General features: G+C 43.0%; 1 protein-coding gene across 2 annotated transcripts in view; it reads left to right on the top strand.

The window, feature by feature from the left end:
* The first annotated feature begins 962 nt into the window (after positions 1-962).
* kif26ab (kinesin family member 26Ab) overlaps positions 963-14,696 on the top strand; it is an 82,309-nt gene continuing 68,575 nt past the window's right edge. The window contains exons 1-2 of one of the 2 annotated variants that reach the window (XM_017302555.1): positions 963-1,403; positions 2,849-3,067. In XM_017302555.1, coding sequence (XP_017158044.1) covers positions 1,269-1,403; positions 2,849-3,067 — 354 coding nt within the window. In that variant the 5' untranslated portion in view covers positions 963-1,268. Of the gene's footprint in view, positions 1,404-2,440; positions 2,673-2,848; positions 3,068-14,696 lie in introns of those variants that run through there. The other variant, XM_008400176.1, reaches the window with a different exon arrangement.

The raw sequence follows: 14,696 nt of genomic DNA on the forward strand, positions 1-14,696 counted from the left end.
TGAAGGACATGTGCATCATCATTGTTGACTCTGTTGTCTCTCATCTTCCTTTGAACCCTCTAAATAGGGTTTATGTCCAGTCAGTTTGCTGGTTGACTAAGCATGGTGATACAATGTTAAACAAAGCAGGTGTTTGTACTTTTGGGCTTTGTGGGCAGACATTAAATCCGGCTGGAAAGAGAAATAACTAACTCAAAAAAGCTTCTCAGTGGGCTGGAGCATGGATAGTGGAACTAAGAAAACACAAGTACCAAAATAAGCAGATGACACGATACTGGCTGCAGTTGTGCATCTTTATTTCCCCACATAATTTCCTTCTAAACATCCCATTAATATGGCTGGATACAGCACTCTGAGAAGTCTGCTGGACAATTGTCAAGTCAGCAGTATGCCAGCAAAAACAAATCTGAGTGTTAAAAATCGAGTTCTATTGGATCTTCTTTAATATTTTTTAAAAGACAGACTTTGAGGTTTTCATTTCAAGTAATGTTAATTAAATTTGACCAAAATAAGTTCTTGAGACTTAGCGCTTTGCATATAGAGACTCTTAAATTTATAACTGAACACAAGTTTCACATTTGTAATTGAATTTTTTGACAATAACTTAGAGTTGCACATGTACATACCTTGTCCAATAATATGTCACATTCTCTTCTATGCAAGTCTAACTTTGAAGGCTTGTTAACCTGAAGAAGACAAAAAGACAAATGTAGGCATTCTTGTGTTCCAGTGACACTTTGCAAGTAGATGCAAGATAATTAACTTGAGGTGATTCCGTGTGTGGGGGGTTACAGGCAGGACTGCCTCTGTGTTTTACATCGTCGTGAGGGGGATGATCGTGCAGGTCATCACAGCCTGACAGGGGGGAGCTTACAGCGGAGAGAGAGGGCGGCTGAGTGAGAGAGGGAGAGTTGGGTGATGAGATGGAGAGAGGCAGGGGATCAGTGCGCAGCAGATGCACAAGGTGCTCCTTGTTCGCTCTCAGATCTGTAGCAGCATCAGTCACCGATTAGACATGAGCAACCTCGAAAAGTAGCCTCTTAGAGTGGATACAAACCTGGTGGATTGTACTTGTCTTTCTCTTGGACTCCAGGTCACTGGAAACCCGGGAGGTTGTTATTTTACGCACACGTGCTCAGCGCAGTTCCCTGGATGTTGGGATTAAAAAACCTCTCGGATCTTTTCTGGCACAATGAGACTCGTGAATTTAATGGATCTAAGCACCAAATAGGAGTAAAATCTATTTTCGGGGAGCGCTTGCAGCCGGCATGGCTTTACCAAACTCACCGGGCTCTCCCGAAGCGGGGAAGCCCAGCCCCAACGTCATAGACCTGGGGACTATCTTTGTTGACTCGGACATCATATTTGGCTTCACAAGTCACCTGCTGAGGAGAAAAGCCAAGGTAAGAGCTACTCTTCGGGGAGGAATAAACACTTGAGGAAATATGATCGGGGGGAAAACAGTTGGGATCCAGAAAAAATGATGCGCGCAGGAGCGCTCCTCTCCGGGACTCAAACGCATCTCGCAACATCCCTTCTCTTTATCTCAGATTAATTCAGACTCTTCAATTATTACATTTTTTTGTGGAATTCTAAATCTATTTTTTTTTTATAAAAATGTATATACTCTGCAAAAATGCAACACTATGGATAATGACATACATCGAAAAGCAGAAGATGATTATCATAAAACGTTCTGGGCATGTTTGTGTGAAACAGAGATTGTTATATTGCACGTAATTCTCTATTACGGTCTTGAGATTATCTCTATTTAACCTCAAAACTATTAGAGAAGATGTTTTCTGGGTTAAGTTAGAGTTTAACATGGCATATAGTCTGTAATATGAAATGACACGTACAAAACTAAGGACAGGGACAATTTAGAAACCCTTTTCAGGGGTGGCCACCGTGGCTGACATCACCCACATGAAATATTCAAAGTTTACTAATTAAATATTAAACCCACAGTGAAGCCCTTAAATTCAAGTCTGAGAAATGCCGTTTTGTTCTTTACCCAGACGATGGCGCCAGAGTCCCATTAACAGGGGCGATGCTCTTGGACTGAAAGTCGTTTAATTTTTGTTAAACTACCTTCTTAGTTATAATTTCTTCTTCTTCTTAAAAAAAATTGAAGTCATTATTTTAGATTAATCATCAAAAGTTAATCTACTTTCAGGATTATAAATGAGCATTTTTAATTTCCATATTTCTATTTAATGCGTAGAGCAACATGTCTACGTATTTATACGAGAATAATAAAAGAGACATCTTAAACAATTTAGCCATCAAAAGAAACTTTCTACTCTAGAATAACGAGACCCCACCCCGGGGCAGAAAGTTTGTTTCGCCCTCCCACTTCAGCATGCTACACCTCCTCCTCTATTGATCTGCCAAAAAAAAAAAAAAAAAAAAAAGAAAAACTCCTGCGCAGCTTGCAAACTTGTGGACACGCTCACTTGTTACTTTGGCTGTGCAGCTCTTGCCAACGTGCAATGTGACAGATGACAGTGAGTCTAACCTTCAGAGTAGCCTATGGCTCTGCCTCGCGTTTTTCAGTTTGACTTTGACGAACGATTCTCCTGAAGGTTGTAAACCTCGGATCTGGGAGAATGAGAACGTTTGAGGGCATTTTGGCTTCTGATGGAGAAGACCTCCACAGCCGCGTGTTCGCTGTAAGTGTGTCACAATCGGGGTGAACTGTTGACTACGTCTCCATTTTCGTTTAACCTGCATCTCTCTCAAATGGTGCTCTTGTTCTCAGGTTCACCACTGTGACCTGTACGCACCTGACGCATGAACTGCTCACCTGATAAACTTTATATATGTTTTTTTTAATCTTGTGCTGAAGGTGGAGGGATGTCCCAGTGGAGAGTCCGTGGTGAGTCCCAGGAAAAGATTTCACTCCGCGGAGGAAGCGCGATGCAGCAGCCGTCCTCCACCTGAGGGCGCCGGGTCAGTTTCCATCACCGAGTCGGAGGAGAAAGGAGGCTTTTGCCAGCAGTGCCAAAAGAAGGTGTCTGAACTGAAGAAACAGGCGAAAACTCTGGCTGACCACAACTCCTTAAAGGTTAGTTTATATTCCTTCAGGCAAATCTCCATTCCCCATTTAGTTCCTCCACCATATATTGGGGCAAGTAAGTACCCCATGTTGGTCCCATGGGGTTTTCTCAATCTGGTCGGGTTTAAGTAGACCCTGATTGTCTTCACTAAATACAACCTATATGGTAAAACCAATTGGACACCTTAAATGGTACAGTATATTACAATTGTACAGTACATGTGAGGTAGCTGGAATCCCAGTGTTGGGTACCATACTGGGCTGCTAATAGTTCCCACATGGGATAGTTCAGAGGCCACACAGTGGCCACAGGTAATGTTTTGTAAAGGTTCAATGGAGGACAACCTGTATCAGTCCTATATGTGTAGCTCAAAGAGAGAATTGCTAGTCAGGAGTTTAAAGTACACTTTCAATATGTGGTCCATCCTGGATGGAGATATAACCTGTGGCAGCAAAACTAATCTGGCATTCTACATGGGTGTTGGCTGGCTCTTAAGAGACTGAATCTCAATTGCACATCACTTGTAGGTACTATGTTAGTTCCAATTGTTTTAATCACAATTTGTAACATGTGGACAATATCAGCTGAGAAGAATTTTTAGCCAATATCTGATAATATTTGCCCATATGTGAACATATGCGTGGAAAAGCTGGGTTTGGTCTCCTGATTATTAATTCTCACTCTGAGTTGCTTCTTTCAAGATGTTTGTCTCCTTCAGTTGTTCTTGCCCTTGTTATTCACTTTGGGTTGAAGGACAATGAAGCTCCACTTGCTATTTTCTAACAGAACCTAGAAGACTCTCATCATTCTCTTGTGACATTATTTATTGCTCTACTTGACTTCAAATGCTGGCCTTGGATGTGAAACTGGACGCTTTTGAAACATTTAAAGTGGCCCCCTTTGTTCGACCAAACAATGCTTATCTTTTTTTATGTCGCTGTTGGGTGTGGGGGGCATGGGGGGTGTCCACGGGCCTGAAACGACTGGGCCGCTCACGTTGGAGGCTAAGGAGGAAGTTCAGTCCCAGTCGGCCTTCGATGTCCATTGAAAGTGTTCCTGTGCTGCTGCTCCCAAAATTCCCACCACTGTTAAATATAGGTCTTGCCCCCACTGTTGTGGCGGGCTGGGTTTGGCCTCTGGTCCGTGCTCCTTTGTTGTAATTTTTCTGTCATTAAAGGGGGGAGAATTTCAACATGAGATTGAGTTTCATCACTTTAGGGTTAACCTGCAATCCCATTGCACCTGTGGTTCACCCAGGAGCAGCTGTTCAAAGGGACAAGGGGACATTTCTCAACCACCTGGACTCCTTATGTGTGGTCTGTCCATTACGAGAAGTTCAGAGCATATCTGTATTCAGCTATCAGGTATATCCACTTCATATATCCATAAAGGCTTCACTTGAGTCCTGTCATCTGTCATTGGAACTGACCTCTTGTGTTTAGTGACAGACCCTCTGGCAGCACTTTGTGGCTCTCTCCAGGTGCTCTATGAGGAATAAAGAGATGAAGACCTCCTCTTTACCCACTATTTGCTCTTGTTGATGGCTAAATGAGGCCTTAATTCCAGGGTGGCAAGCAGTGATGGCTGGGTACTGTTGTTGTGCGGTGGCTATGGTATGGCCTCCTCTAGGCGAAAGGATAAAAACCTCATTGTCTTTTTGAGGTTTGAGTAGCTCACCTGTTGGGCCTCATAGGATGGATGATTGGTTCCAAATTACTTCCTCCATGGAGGGTGTAAGGTCAGCAGGGTCACTCCTGGGGCCTGCTGGTGTGTCTGGGATCCTGCAACCTGCTTTGATTTGGACAGTGTTTGGGTCTGTCCTGGGAAAAACCAAGAGCGGAGACTGTTTACCCGAGGTCACACTTCCCCACCCTCCCAATCTGCCTGCAGACTCGTTTTTTTTCTTAAGAGGAAGTCACTCAGTCCCCAGACATCCCCTCTCTCTGCATACTGTATTGTTTGAATACAGTAGTAGTATCAGGAGGACTAAAATTCAAGGAAGAGTGAATGTGCTTTTCAACATCAAGCCTGCTGGAGGGAAAGTTGACTTTTCACACACTCTGAAGCCTCCCAGACAGTTTTTTTTTGTATTTTCCTGTTTGGGTCTGGAGGAACGTGCTTACAGTATGTCCCACAAGAAAGCTGTGGAAGCGAGGGCCTCTCCCTTTATGTCTGCGATTCAGCACAGCTTTGTAAAAAGGCCACCAGTTGTGTGAGGAAACAATGTGCAGGGGAACATTTTTAATGTTGTCCAGACATTAAATGCTTCTGTCTAAATGTAGGTGCCAACCCCCATACTTTATTGAATCAAGGGAATTCACCTATTTGATTTGCATACCTAAAACTGTGATAATGAGTGATTCAGTCATTAGTGGTAGACCGTCTGTGTTCCTTAATTTGAATAATTTTAAACTGCTTATTATGGCCGAACGTGGTGGCTGAGGGTTGACTTTAGAAAAAGATCAGTGCTTAAAACTCCACATCAAAGAAACCACTAAGCTCCTTACTGTAATCAGAGGATCTGTCAACAATTGCTGCAAACTGATAGGAGTTTGACTGGAACCTCCGCCCACAAAGTCTCACTGCGGAGCGAAAATATCTGACATGAAAGAATCCCTAACATGAAATTAAGAGATACACTGGTATCTTGATTAGATGCAGGGAAAATAACCAAATTGTTTTCCCGTTGCAGACCTGCCATCTTCTCTGTGAGCTGTTTGTGCAGGAGCAGAGGGAGGCCTAAATTAGTTAGTTCGCAGACCTCTATAAATGCAACAAATCACCCGCTGCCAGGAAAGATTATTATTCCTCGCCTCAGGCCAGGTTGAAGCAAATCAGACCAGATAACACACAAAAATTTATATCTTTCCTGTTTGAAAGGGCTCACTTTAATTGCATTTGCGGAGCTCACCGAGAGATAACATTCAGAGAGAATGAAAGTCAGAAAGGTTGGATTTCTTTTTGACCAAAGGGACATCTAAAATCTTAATTATTCTCTTCTTTGCTTAAGCTAAATCTTGTTTGTTAAAACTAAAGTGGAAAAATACAGACCTACTTTTATTCAACAACATTTTGCTCTTTAACATTTTACCTTATACAATTTGCTCTGCAGCTCTGATTGAGTGTTAGAGAATCATTTTCTAGCTGGCACCTCGCCCTCAGTCTCAAGTCATTAGTTGCCTCTAAAAGGTTTTCATCCGTTATTTGTTTAAGAACTGCATTCCCACAGCATAATTCTACCACCACCATATTTTACAACAGGCATTGCATCTTTAGGGTGATGCTAGTGTTAGCTGTCTACCATGTGCAATGTTTTGCATTAACTTAAATATTTCAACTTTTTTCTCATCTGGGTAGCACCTTCTTCTATGCATTTGTTGTGTCATTTATCGATTGTGACAAACTGAACTTCTTATGTCCTTTCTGTGTCCGTTCTTCCATAAAGGCCAAATATGGGAGGTTTATGTCTAATAGTTTTGATTGTTCCACCTGAGATGAGGATCTCTGCAGCTTTTCCAGAGTTGCCAAGTGCTTTTTGGCTTGGAATCTAAGTAAAATACTTTGAAAGCGACAAAAAATAAAACTTTACACAGTGTATGAATACTTTGTCAGCACAGTCACGGTGATTTCAGTCCAGATCCTTTAAATGTCCAAGTAATAAGTCGGTGTATTATACACTTCATAGCTCCTTAAATTGTCTTATATCATGTTTATACTGATTACAGAAACTTGGATGCATCAACATGATTCAGTGCTTTCTATTTTCTGAGCCAATGCTGGATTGGAATTTGCTGCAATGTTGAAACTGCAGATTGCTTTTACTGGTACTGTAACAGTTCCTATTAAACATTGAGATTTATGAATATAGAAGCAACAATAGACCTTGTGAGGTAAATTAGCATGCAGACGGATTAAAAGATAATGTCCTGCAGGCCTGCGAGGGGTTGAAGCTGTTGGAGGTTAAGGTCGGCCTCGCCTTTCCTGGGACCTTTGCACTGTGGAATCAGAAACCTTGACCATTAAGCAGGCCACTGGAGACCATCTAGTGAATTTACAACCAAGTGGGATCCTGTACATGGAGAGAAAGTACACTACGGCTAATCATGTCTCGTATGTATGCACAAAGCGTCTCCGGCTCTTATGGATCGTGTACATCCATGTGACTACGAATGTGGCTGCACAAATTAATTTATACCATCAGTCGTCTTGCGGGTTTTTTTTTTCCTACTTTGAATTAATGAATTATGGGAGGAATATTTTTCATAAATGACTCACTGGGATTCATGTTGGATTTGTTTCATTTTTGTTCCTCATTTGATCATCAATCCGTTCAAATGTGAGTCATGTTGGTGTGTCTGTAGGTGTCTCAGATCAGGTTCTTGAAGCAGCAGAGAAGCTCGTGTTTGATGCATTTAGATTGCGTCAAAGCTGGCCTGCCTTGCCTTTCTTTTTTGCCCAAGGCAGAATGCTCAGCTTTATTGGAATATTTCTTTAAAGATGGCAGTGATGCGCACGGACGCATGCGGGTGTACAAGCAACTGCAATAAACACGAAAAAGTCAGCTCGATTTAACTGCGAGGTTTCTCACGCAGATTGTCGCTTCTTCCTCGATTGCTGACCTCTGTCCTTGCAATCAGTTGTCGTAAAACGTCTGGTAGATTAGCATTTGGGGCCGGGGGTTGCTGGAACAGGTGTGCTGTGCCAATTTCGCAGCAGGAGAGCAGGATGGAGTGACTGGCAGGCAGATGGAAGGAAAGACTTTGAAGAGCCCTCCCGGTTGTGAAACTTGAGATAACGCAGAGTTAAAACAGTCCATGGCCATATTGTTCTGTGCACCTTTAAACACCTGAGCCCCAGAGGCTCTCTGTCATATTTGTGTGTGTGTGCGTGTGTGTGTGTGCTCAGCAGCCTGTTTCACTGCAAAGAGCCTGGGAGGAGATGAGAAACGATACAGGAGAAGAGAGGAGATGAGCTGTGCTCCTGCTTCATCCCTGCATGCTGTGTGACTTCTGCTTTATGGCATGTGGCTATATTAAACTGTAGAGCAATAATCTGGTGTCAAGTGGTGCAGAGACCATAGACATCAGTCATGGTGCTACTGTGCAGCACTGTATGTTTGTGCAGTAGCAGCATGCAGTTGTTTTAGGCCGATTTACTGTAGTAGATGTTTATACATTCTCTTTCAAGCAAACTAATAGATTTTAGTGTCAAAGAATCACTTTTCTGTATCAGGCTGTGAAGCCTTCTTTTTAAAGGTCAACATCTGATTTCTGGATGTGATCAGAGATTCTGGAAAAAATTATTGGTTAGTAAATTACTTTTATCCATTTTATTTGTTTATAACCTACAGATAAAATTTTAACTTATGTCCCTAAGCTGTTCATCTTTTCGATAGTAAAGCATAACTGGCAGTTTATAAGAAATGTTAATTTAAAATGAATCAACGTAATTACTTTTCATGCCACAACAAAGTACTGCTCTTTTAGTATCTCAGCAATGCGAAATGTTTCTGCATTTAACACACTTAAGTATTACTGTAAATTAAAAAAAAACCTCAGTTTGATCAGATCAAATTCACTTCTAACGACTTTTTTTTGAAACCAGAATCGACACGTCAACAAAAGTCTTCATCCATTAATAAATCTTTACCTGCCGTTCATTTTTTTCTCTTTTCTTCCAAACACTCCAGGTTAACCATGCTCTTTAAATAGTGGAACAACTGTGTCAGTAGTTATGTGCACTGCAGTGAGTTTCTCATTCACTTCCTGCTTGCAGATTTTCACAGCTGGCTCTGCTTTCGAAGCACTTTCACCAGCCACTAACCTCATTTTCTAACCTCCGGGCAACTCTGGAGTGACGGTCAAATCTTCACTGTGTCCACTGCAGCTTCATTCTACATCTTTCATTTATCGAACGGGGAAAGTGAATCAGCCCCAGTTGTTGCTCACTAGTCCACTACTTATTGCAATTGCAAGGAGCAAATTGCCAAGTTAGTGCTGGTAATGGGTTCAGGCTGTGCAGTTGCAGGAGGCTGATGGGTTTTGGTTTGAAAGAGAGTGAGGCCGATGCTCATCCCCATTCGTCAGGAATCGGCCGGAATGCAACACCTGGAATCACTGCCACTCTTTCTGCCTACGCGGCACTTCAGGCTGCTCAGATGAGCAGCTCCACTGCGGACAGGATGAAACAGGAGCTGACACACAAACACACAACAAGACCCACATTCACAGGTTTATCAGGATGCATCGTTTTCGGGCCCTCTGGTTGTTGCTGTTGTGTCTTTGGTGCTGTAATGTTTGCAGAGTTATCTGTCAAAGAAAGTGCTTAAACGTAGATATTCACACCTTGGTTGAAAAAGTTGCAGTGGCTTATTTATTTTTGAAATGGTATATAGCAAATTCTTCAGTTCAGTAGTTTTCAAGACATCTTACATGAGTTCTTCAAATGTGCATTGGTGAAATTTTCTAGTCTTGATTTAAATTCTCAGTTGATTAAAGTCTTGAAATGTCAGGCATTCAAATTCATAGATCTATGCCCATATATCACATGTTGTACATGCCCGTATGGAATGCACACAATACCTACAGGGGTCATTGGAGAAATACAAACAAAACATACCATCCATCCATCCATCCATCCATCCATCCATCCATCCATCCATCCATCCATCCATCCATCCATCCATCCATCCATCCATCCATCCATCCATTTTCTTCCACTTATCCGGGGTCGGGTCGCGGGGGCAGCAGCTTCAGAAGGGAGGCCCAGACTTCCCTCTCCCCAGCCACTTCTTCCAGCTCCTCCGGGGGAATCCCAAGGCGTTCCCAGGCCAGCCGAGAGACGTAATCCCTCCAGCGTGTCCTGGGTCTTCCCCGAGGCCTCCTCCCGGTGGGACGTGCCCGGAACACCTCACCAGGGAGGCGTCCAGGAGGCATCCTTACCAGATGCCCGAGCCACCTCAACTGGCTCCTCTCGACGTGGAGGAGCAGCGGCTCTACTCTGAGTCCCTCCCGGATGACCGAGCTTCTCACCCTATCTCTAAGGGAGAGCCCAGCCACCCTGCGGAGGAAACTCATTTCGGCCGCTTGTACCCGTGATCTCGTTCTTTCGGTCATGACCCAAAGCTCATGACCATAGATGAGGGTGGGAACGTAGATCGACCGGTAAATCGAGAGCTTCGCTTTTTGGCTCAGCTCTCTCTTCACCACGACGGACCGGTACAGCGCCCGCTTCACAGTAGACGCTGCCCCAATCCGCCTGTCGATCTCCCGTTCCCTTCTTCCCTCATTCGTGAACAAGATCCCCAGATACTTAAACTCCTCCACTTGAGGCAGGACGACCCCCCTGACCCGGAGAAGGCACTCTACCCTTTTCCGGTTCAAGACCATGGCCTCGGATTTGGAGGCACTGAGCCTCATCCCGGCCGCTTCACACTTGACTGCCAGTCCAGGGGAACTGCCCCCGATGTCCATGCGATATTGCAGAGTCGCGTTAGCCAACACAACCCCGCAACATCCAGAGCCTTAAGGAACTCCGGGCGGATCTCATCCACCCCCGGGGCCCTGCCACCGAGGAGCTTTTTGACCACCTCGGCGACCTCGTCCCCAGAGATTGGAGAGCCCAGCCCAGAGTCCCCATGCAAAACATACCATTTTGACAAAAATGTGATACATTTTGCAGATTGCTACTCGCTAAATGTTTGATAGGGACAAAGTCCCTATCAGACTCATGTTCATCACCCCCTCATGCATACTGCATATAAAGCAATCTCACTCACAGCTGATGGAGGTCAGGGTGGCAGAGCGGTGTAAGGATCTGCATTCAGGTTGCAGTCTCAGTTCGAATACCACTTCTGATATTTTTGACTAAGGGTGTCATTCACTGTAACATGCACTGTGCTTGATGACATCACGTTTGTGCCTAAAAATATTTGGAAAGTTTCAATTTGTGTCGTTAAAGGCAGTGCAAGAGTTTCTGGACACACACCATGATCAGGATAAGGTTTGTGAAAATCAATTGCATGCTTCTCTTTATTTAGGCTGGATGGTCGTTTTTAAAGTTTGAATATTGAACACATGAACATCCTTACATCTCAGACTGAATTCCTCAAGGGCCAGAGTCCTGCAACTTTTCGATGTGTACCTTGTCCTGCACACTTGAATTAATTGGTGAAACTGCCTCACTAGCATGCTGTCAAGCTCCACAGAGCTCTGCTAATGAGCTAATATTGGAGCAAAGTGTACTGAAGCAGAGAAACATCGGAAAGTTGCCCTTATGGACTGGAGTTTGAGGCCACTGAAAGCCATTCTATTTTTGACTGTAACGGTTTATCCAGAAGGTGAACCTCTGTGCCCAGGCGAAAATCTTTTGCCGTCGGTTTGCAACATTTTCAGCTAAATCTCTTAAGCTCTGTCGGTTTCCCTTTCCCTGCTGAAGAAACAGATTGTAAGTTGTTATGCTAGACGTTGAATTTGAAGTGTTTATCCATTGCTTTCTTTTCAATCCTGCTAAAAATAATCATGTGATATTTTAATGTAATTGTTACTGGTTCAATGACATTATCTTTTGATCATGCATCTGAGTTTGTCCCTCTGCGTTTATTCTGGATCATTCTTACATAACTGGTAGGTAATGCTCCTTGTTCTGCTGCAGCAGTCTCCAGCACCTCTCTGTTCTCTCACTGTCTTCCTCTCTCTGTGTGTTTGAAGAATCATTATTGTACATAACAACCCTCGCCCGAAAGAGTTTGCTGCTGTTTGGCAAAGGATTACAAGTTACAAAGAGCCAGACTGAAATGAACAAAGAAGCCGAAGCGCAGACTGAGAGGGCGATGTGTTACAGCACTGCACAGATCTACAGAGCATGAGAACAGAGCGACAGAGGCAGAAATGTCAGTGAACAAAGAGCACAAATGAAACGAGATGTGCAGCCATTGGAAAATGCATCAGCCTGACTGTGTGGATCTAAATATGTAACAGGAAAAGTCTGAAGTCTGAATGAGTGTTTGCTCCTTGCTGTCTTGGATCTCTCAGCGTTCAGCGCTATATGTCACACTGGAGTGAGACGCGCACAATCCGGGCGGTTTGCAGTCCATTATCGAGTCTGATTTAGAGTATTGGAGAGACATTGTTGTTGAGATAAATTTTCAACATGGTGCGCAGACACCGATGGGCTGGAGGTAATCTCCTACTGGCTCCATAAAATGTGCTCAATTGACAGCAGGCCTTGTGGTAGCAGACAAATCGCCTGGCTTATAGCGATGTGCTGAAAGAGAATGCCAGCGTTGTGCATCGTTGCCAAGATGGATATGCAGACAGCAAACTCTGAGCTGTCTGGGCGTGGCTCCCATGTTCAGGGCAAACAGGGGTTTAGCAGAGTGTGATTCCCGAGTTGGAGCTGACTTAGCCTTGTTTGTTTTATTCCTTTGACAGAATCAATAAAGAAATTACATGTCATCTGTCAGTTCAGAAGGTTGCCCACATTTGGCAACATGTACTTTCAGAAATAACCAGTCAGGCAAGCCTTTTTGGTATTTGCTTCTATAGAGGCGCTTTATGTAATAACTATTTATTACAAGAGACACAACAAGCCAACTTCAGGTCTTCTGAAGCCTTAACTGTTTTTACAAACTGTTTGTGCAAGATAAAATTATACATTTAATTTTTGAAATGAAGCTAAAAAGAATGACAGCATATCTCATTTCCTTTTTTAATTTCTCCCCAGGATATAGATAACAGACTATTTCCAAAAGATAATTTCAAAATAAATAGCAATGGTGTCCAACTCCATATTTGTCTGAAAAAAGCTCTAATTTAATTGTCAGAGGTGATAAGATATGACATAATTCATTTATTTATATGTTTAAAGGAGCCTAAAGAAGCACTTCTACTGTGGATGTCATTTTTATAAGAATCAGAGGTGACGTCGCACTGTGTGAGAGGGAGAGCAGTGGTGGTACACAGCTCTGTACTTAATATTTCCCATTTACTTTAATACTGAAACCATATTTGCGAGATATTTTTAACCGCCTTCAGCATCTCGTGCAGTTACTGTAATTTGTAGATTTAATTGAAAACACAATTATTTTAGTTTCCTCTAGTGTTATGATATCTCAAAAAGCTGATAAGTTTTCTAAGTCCAGCATGTTAAAAGACAGCAAAAGGTGAAGCGCTGAAAGGTAAAACCAAACAGCTTGGCTACAATTGCTGTAGCATTTCCTGCATGTGAAGCCTCCAATCCTGATTTAAAGAACAGCCAACATCCCTTCGTAGATGTTTGGTAAGATTAAGTGGGAGATGGACGAACCGATTGGGGCCTCATCTGCAGGAATGATGGAAGAAAGAGTGAAGAGAAAAAATAAATTGGCTCACCCATATGGGGCCTGGGTTCAGGTTCACTATCCACTGCAGAGTTCAGAGACAAGCCACCACTCCACCAGAACCGGGAGGCCCAGAGGAAGACCCAGACCATGCTGGAGGGACTTTACTTTAAATTTAGCCTGGACCTGGGAGAGGGATGTCTAGACCTCTTATCTGGGATCTGATTTTGGATAAGCTAAAGACCAGGAAAGAATGTATGAATGCAGATGAATATTTCTTTTTATTCCCTAAAGAACCTTTTACAGACCAACAGCAGCACGGTGCGGTTGCGGTTTGCGGCCGCTGTGTAAGTGCATCCGTTTGCTTTCACATCATATTTCTCCATTTGTGTCTGTTAGGAGGCACACCAGCATCTTCCAGTGATTCTATTTGTGTAATAGCTGATGGATTCTGTGTTATGATTGGTAAACAGGTAGCGTTAACTCATCTCCCTGGACTTCCTACCTAAGCTTTGGGCTATTTTTTATCATCAGCGGCTTCATTCTGATACGTATATATAGTGCCCCATAAATCCTGGCGAGGTGTGAAAATGCCAGTCAAAGTTCACATTGCTCATGTTCATTTCATGCTTGAGCATCCAGCTCCGCGAGCGAGGGCGACTGCGTGTATTGATGATGTGCGGATGTGCGTGTAAGCACCAGAGAGAAAAGAAAGATGAAGCTCGCTCAAAGTCCCTCCATCTTTTCCACTTTGCAGCAGGAGTCATCCATCTCTCTGGTCGTAACTGCTACCAATTTATGATTGCATTATTACAGTCAGGCTTTTGTCCTCATTGTGACACATGGACACATATCTGGTGGTGACCTGTTTGCTGGAGATTGTGGCTGGACGTTACTTTTATGTTTGTAAAGCTCAGATGGTTTTACAGATTTTTACTTTCTAAGCTTTCAAGGACATGGAAATAAATTACATTTCAATCCCCTTTATGGAAATACTCTGCATTCTAGATTTGCTCCAAATCATTATGACGCATTGCTTTAGAAAATAAAGCTGTTTGTCCATCTAGCATTTTTCTTTCAACCTTAAATGGCCTGACATAATAATTTGTCTGCTGACATTTGAAAGGAAATGGCATAGCCCTGCATTCTGCAAAATGGCAGCCAAGTTGGTTTTATTTCCATAAAAAAAAAAATGTTGTTGAATTCCTCAACAGGCAGAGCACTGAAAAGGTCATCTGCAGCTGTATGGATTTTCATAATGGATTTTTTTTTGAAGAAAAACTCAATAAAGATACAGTAGGTGTGTGCTTTTCTGAGAT

This window comes from Poecilia reticulata, linkage group LG22 (assembly GCF_000633615.1).
Source record: "Poecilia reticulata strain Guanapo linkage group LG22, Guppy_female_1.0+MT, whole genome shotgun sequence".
Lineage (NCBI taxonomy): Eukaryota > Metazoa > Chordata > Actinopteri > Cyprinodontiformes > Poeciliidae > Poecilia > Poecilia reticulata.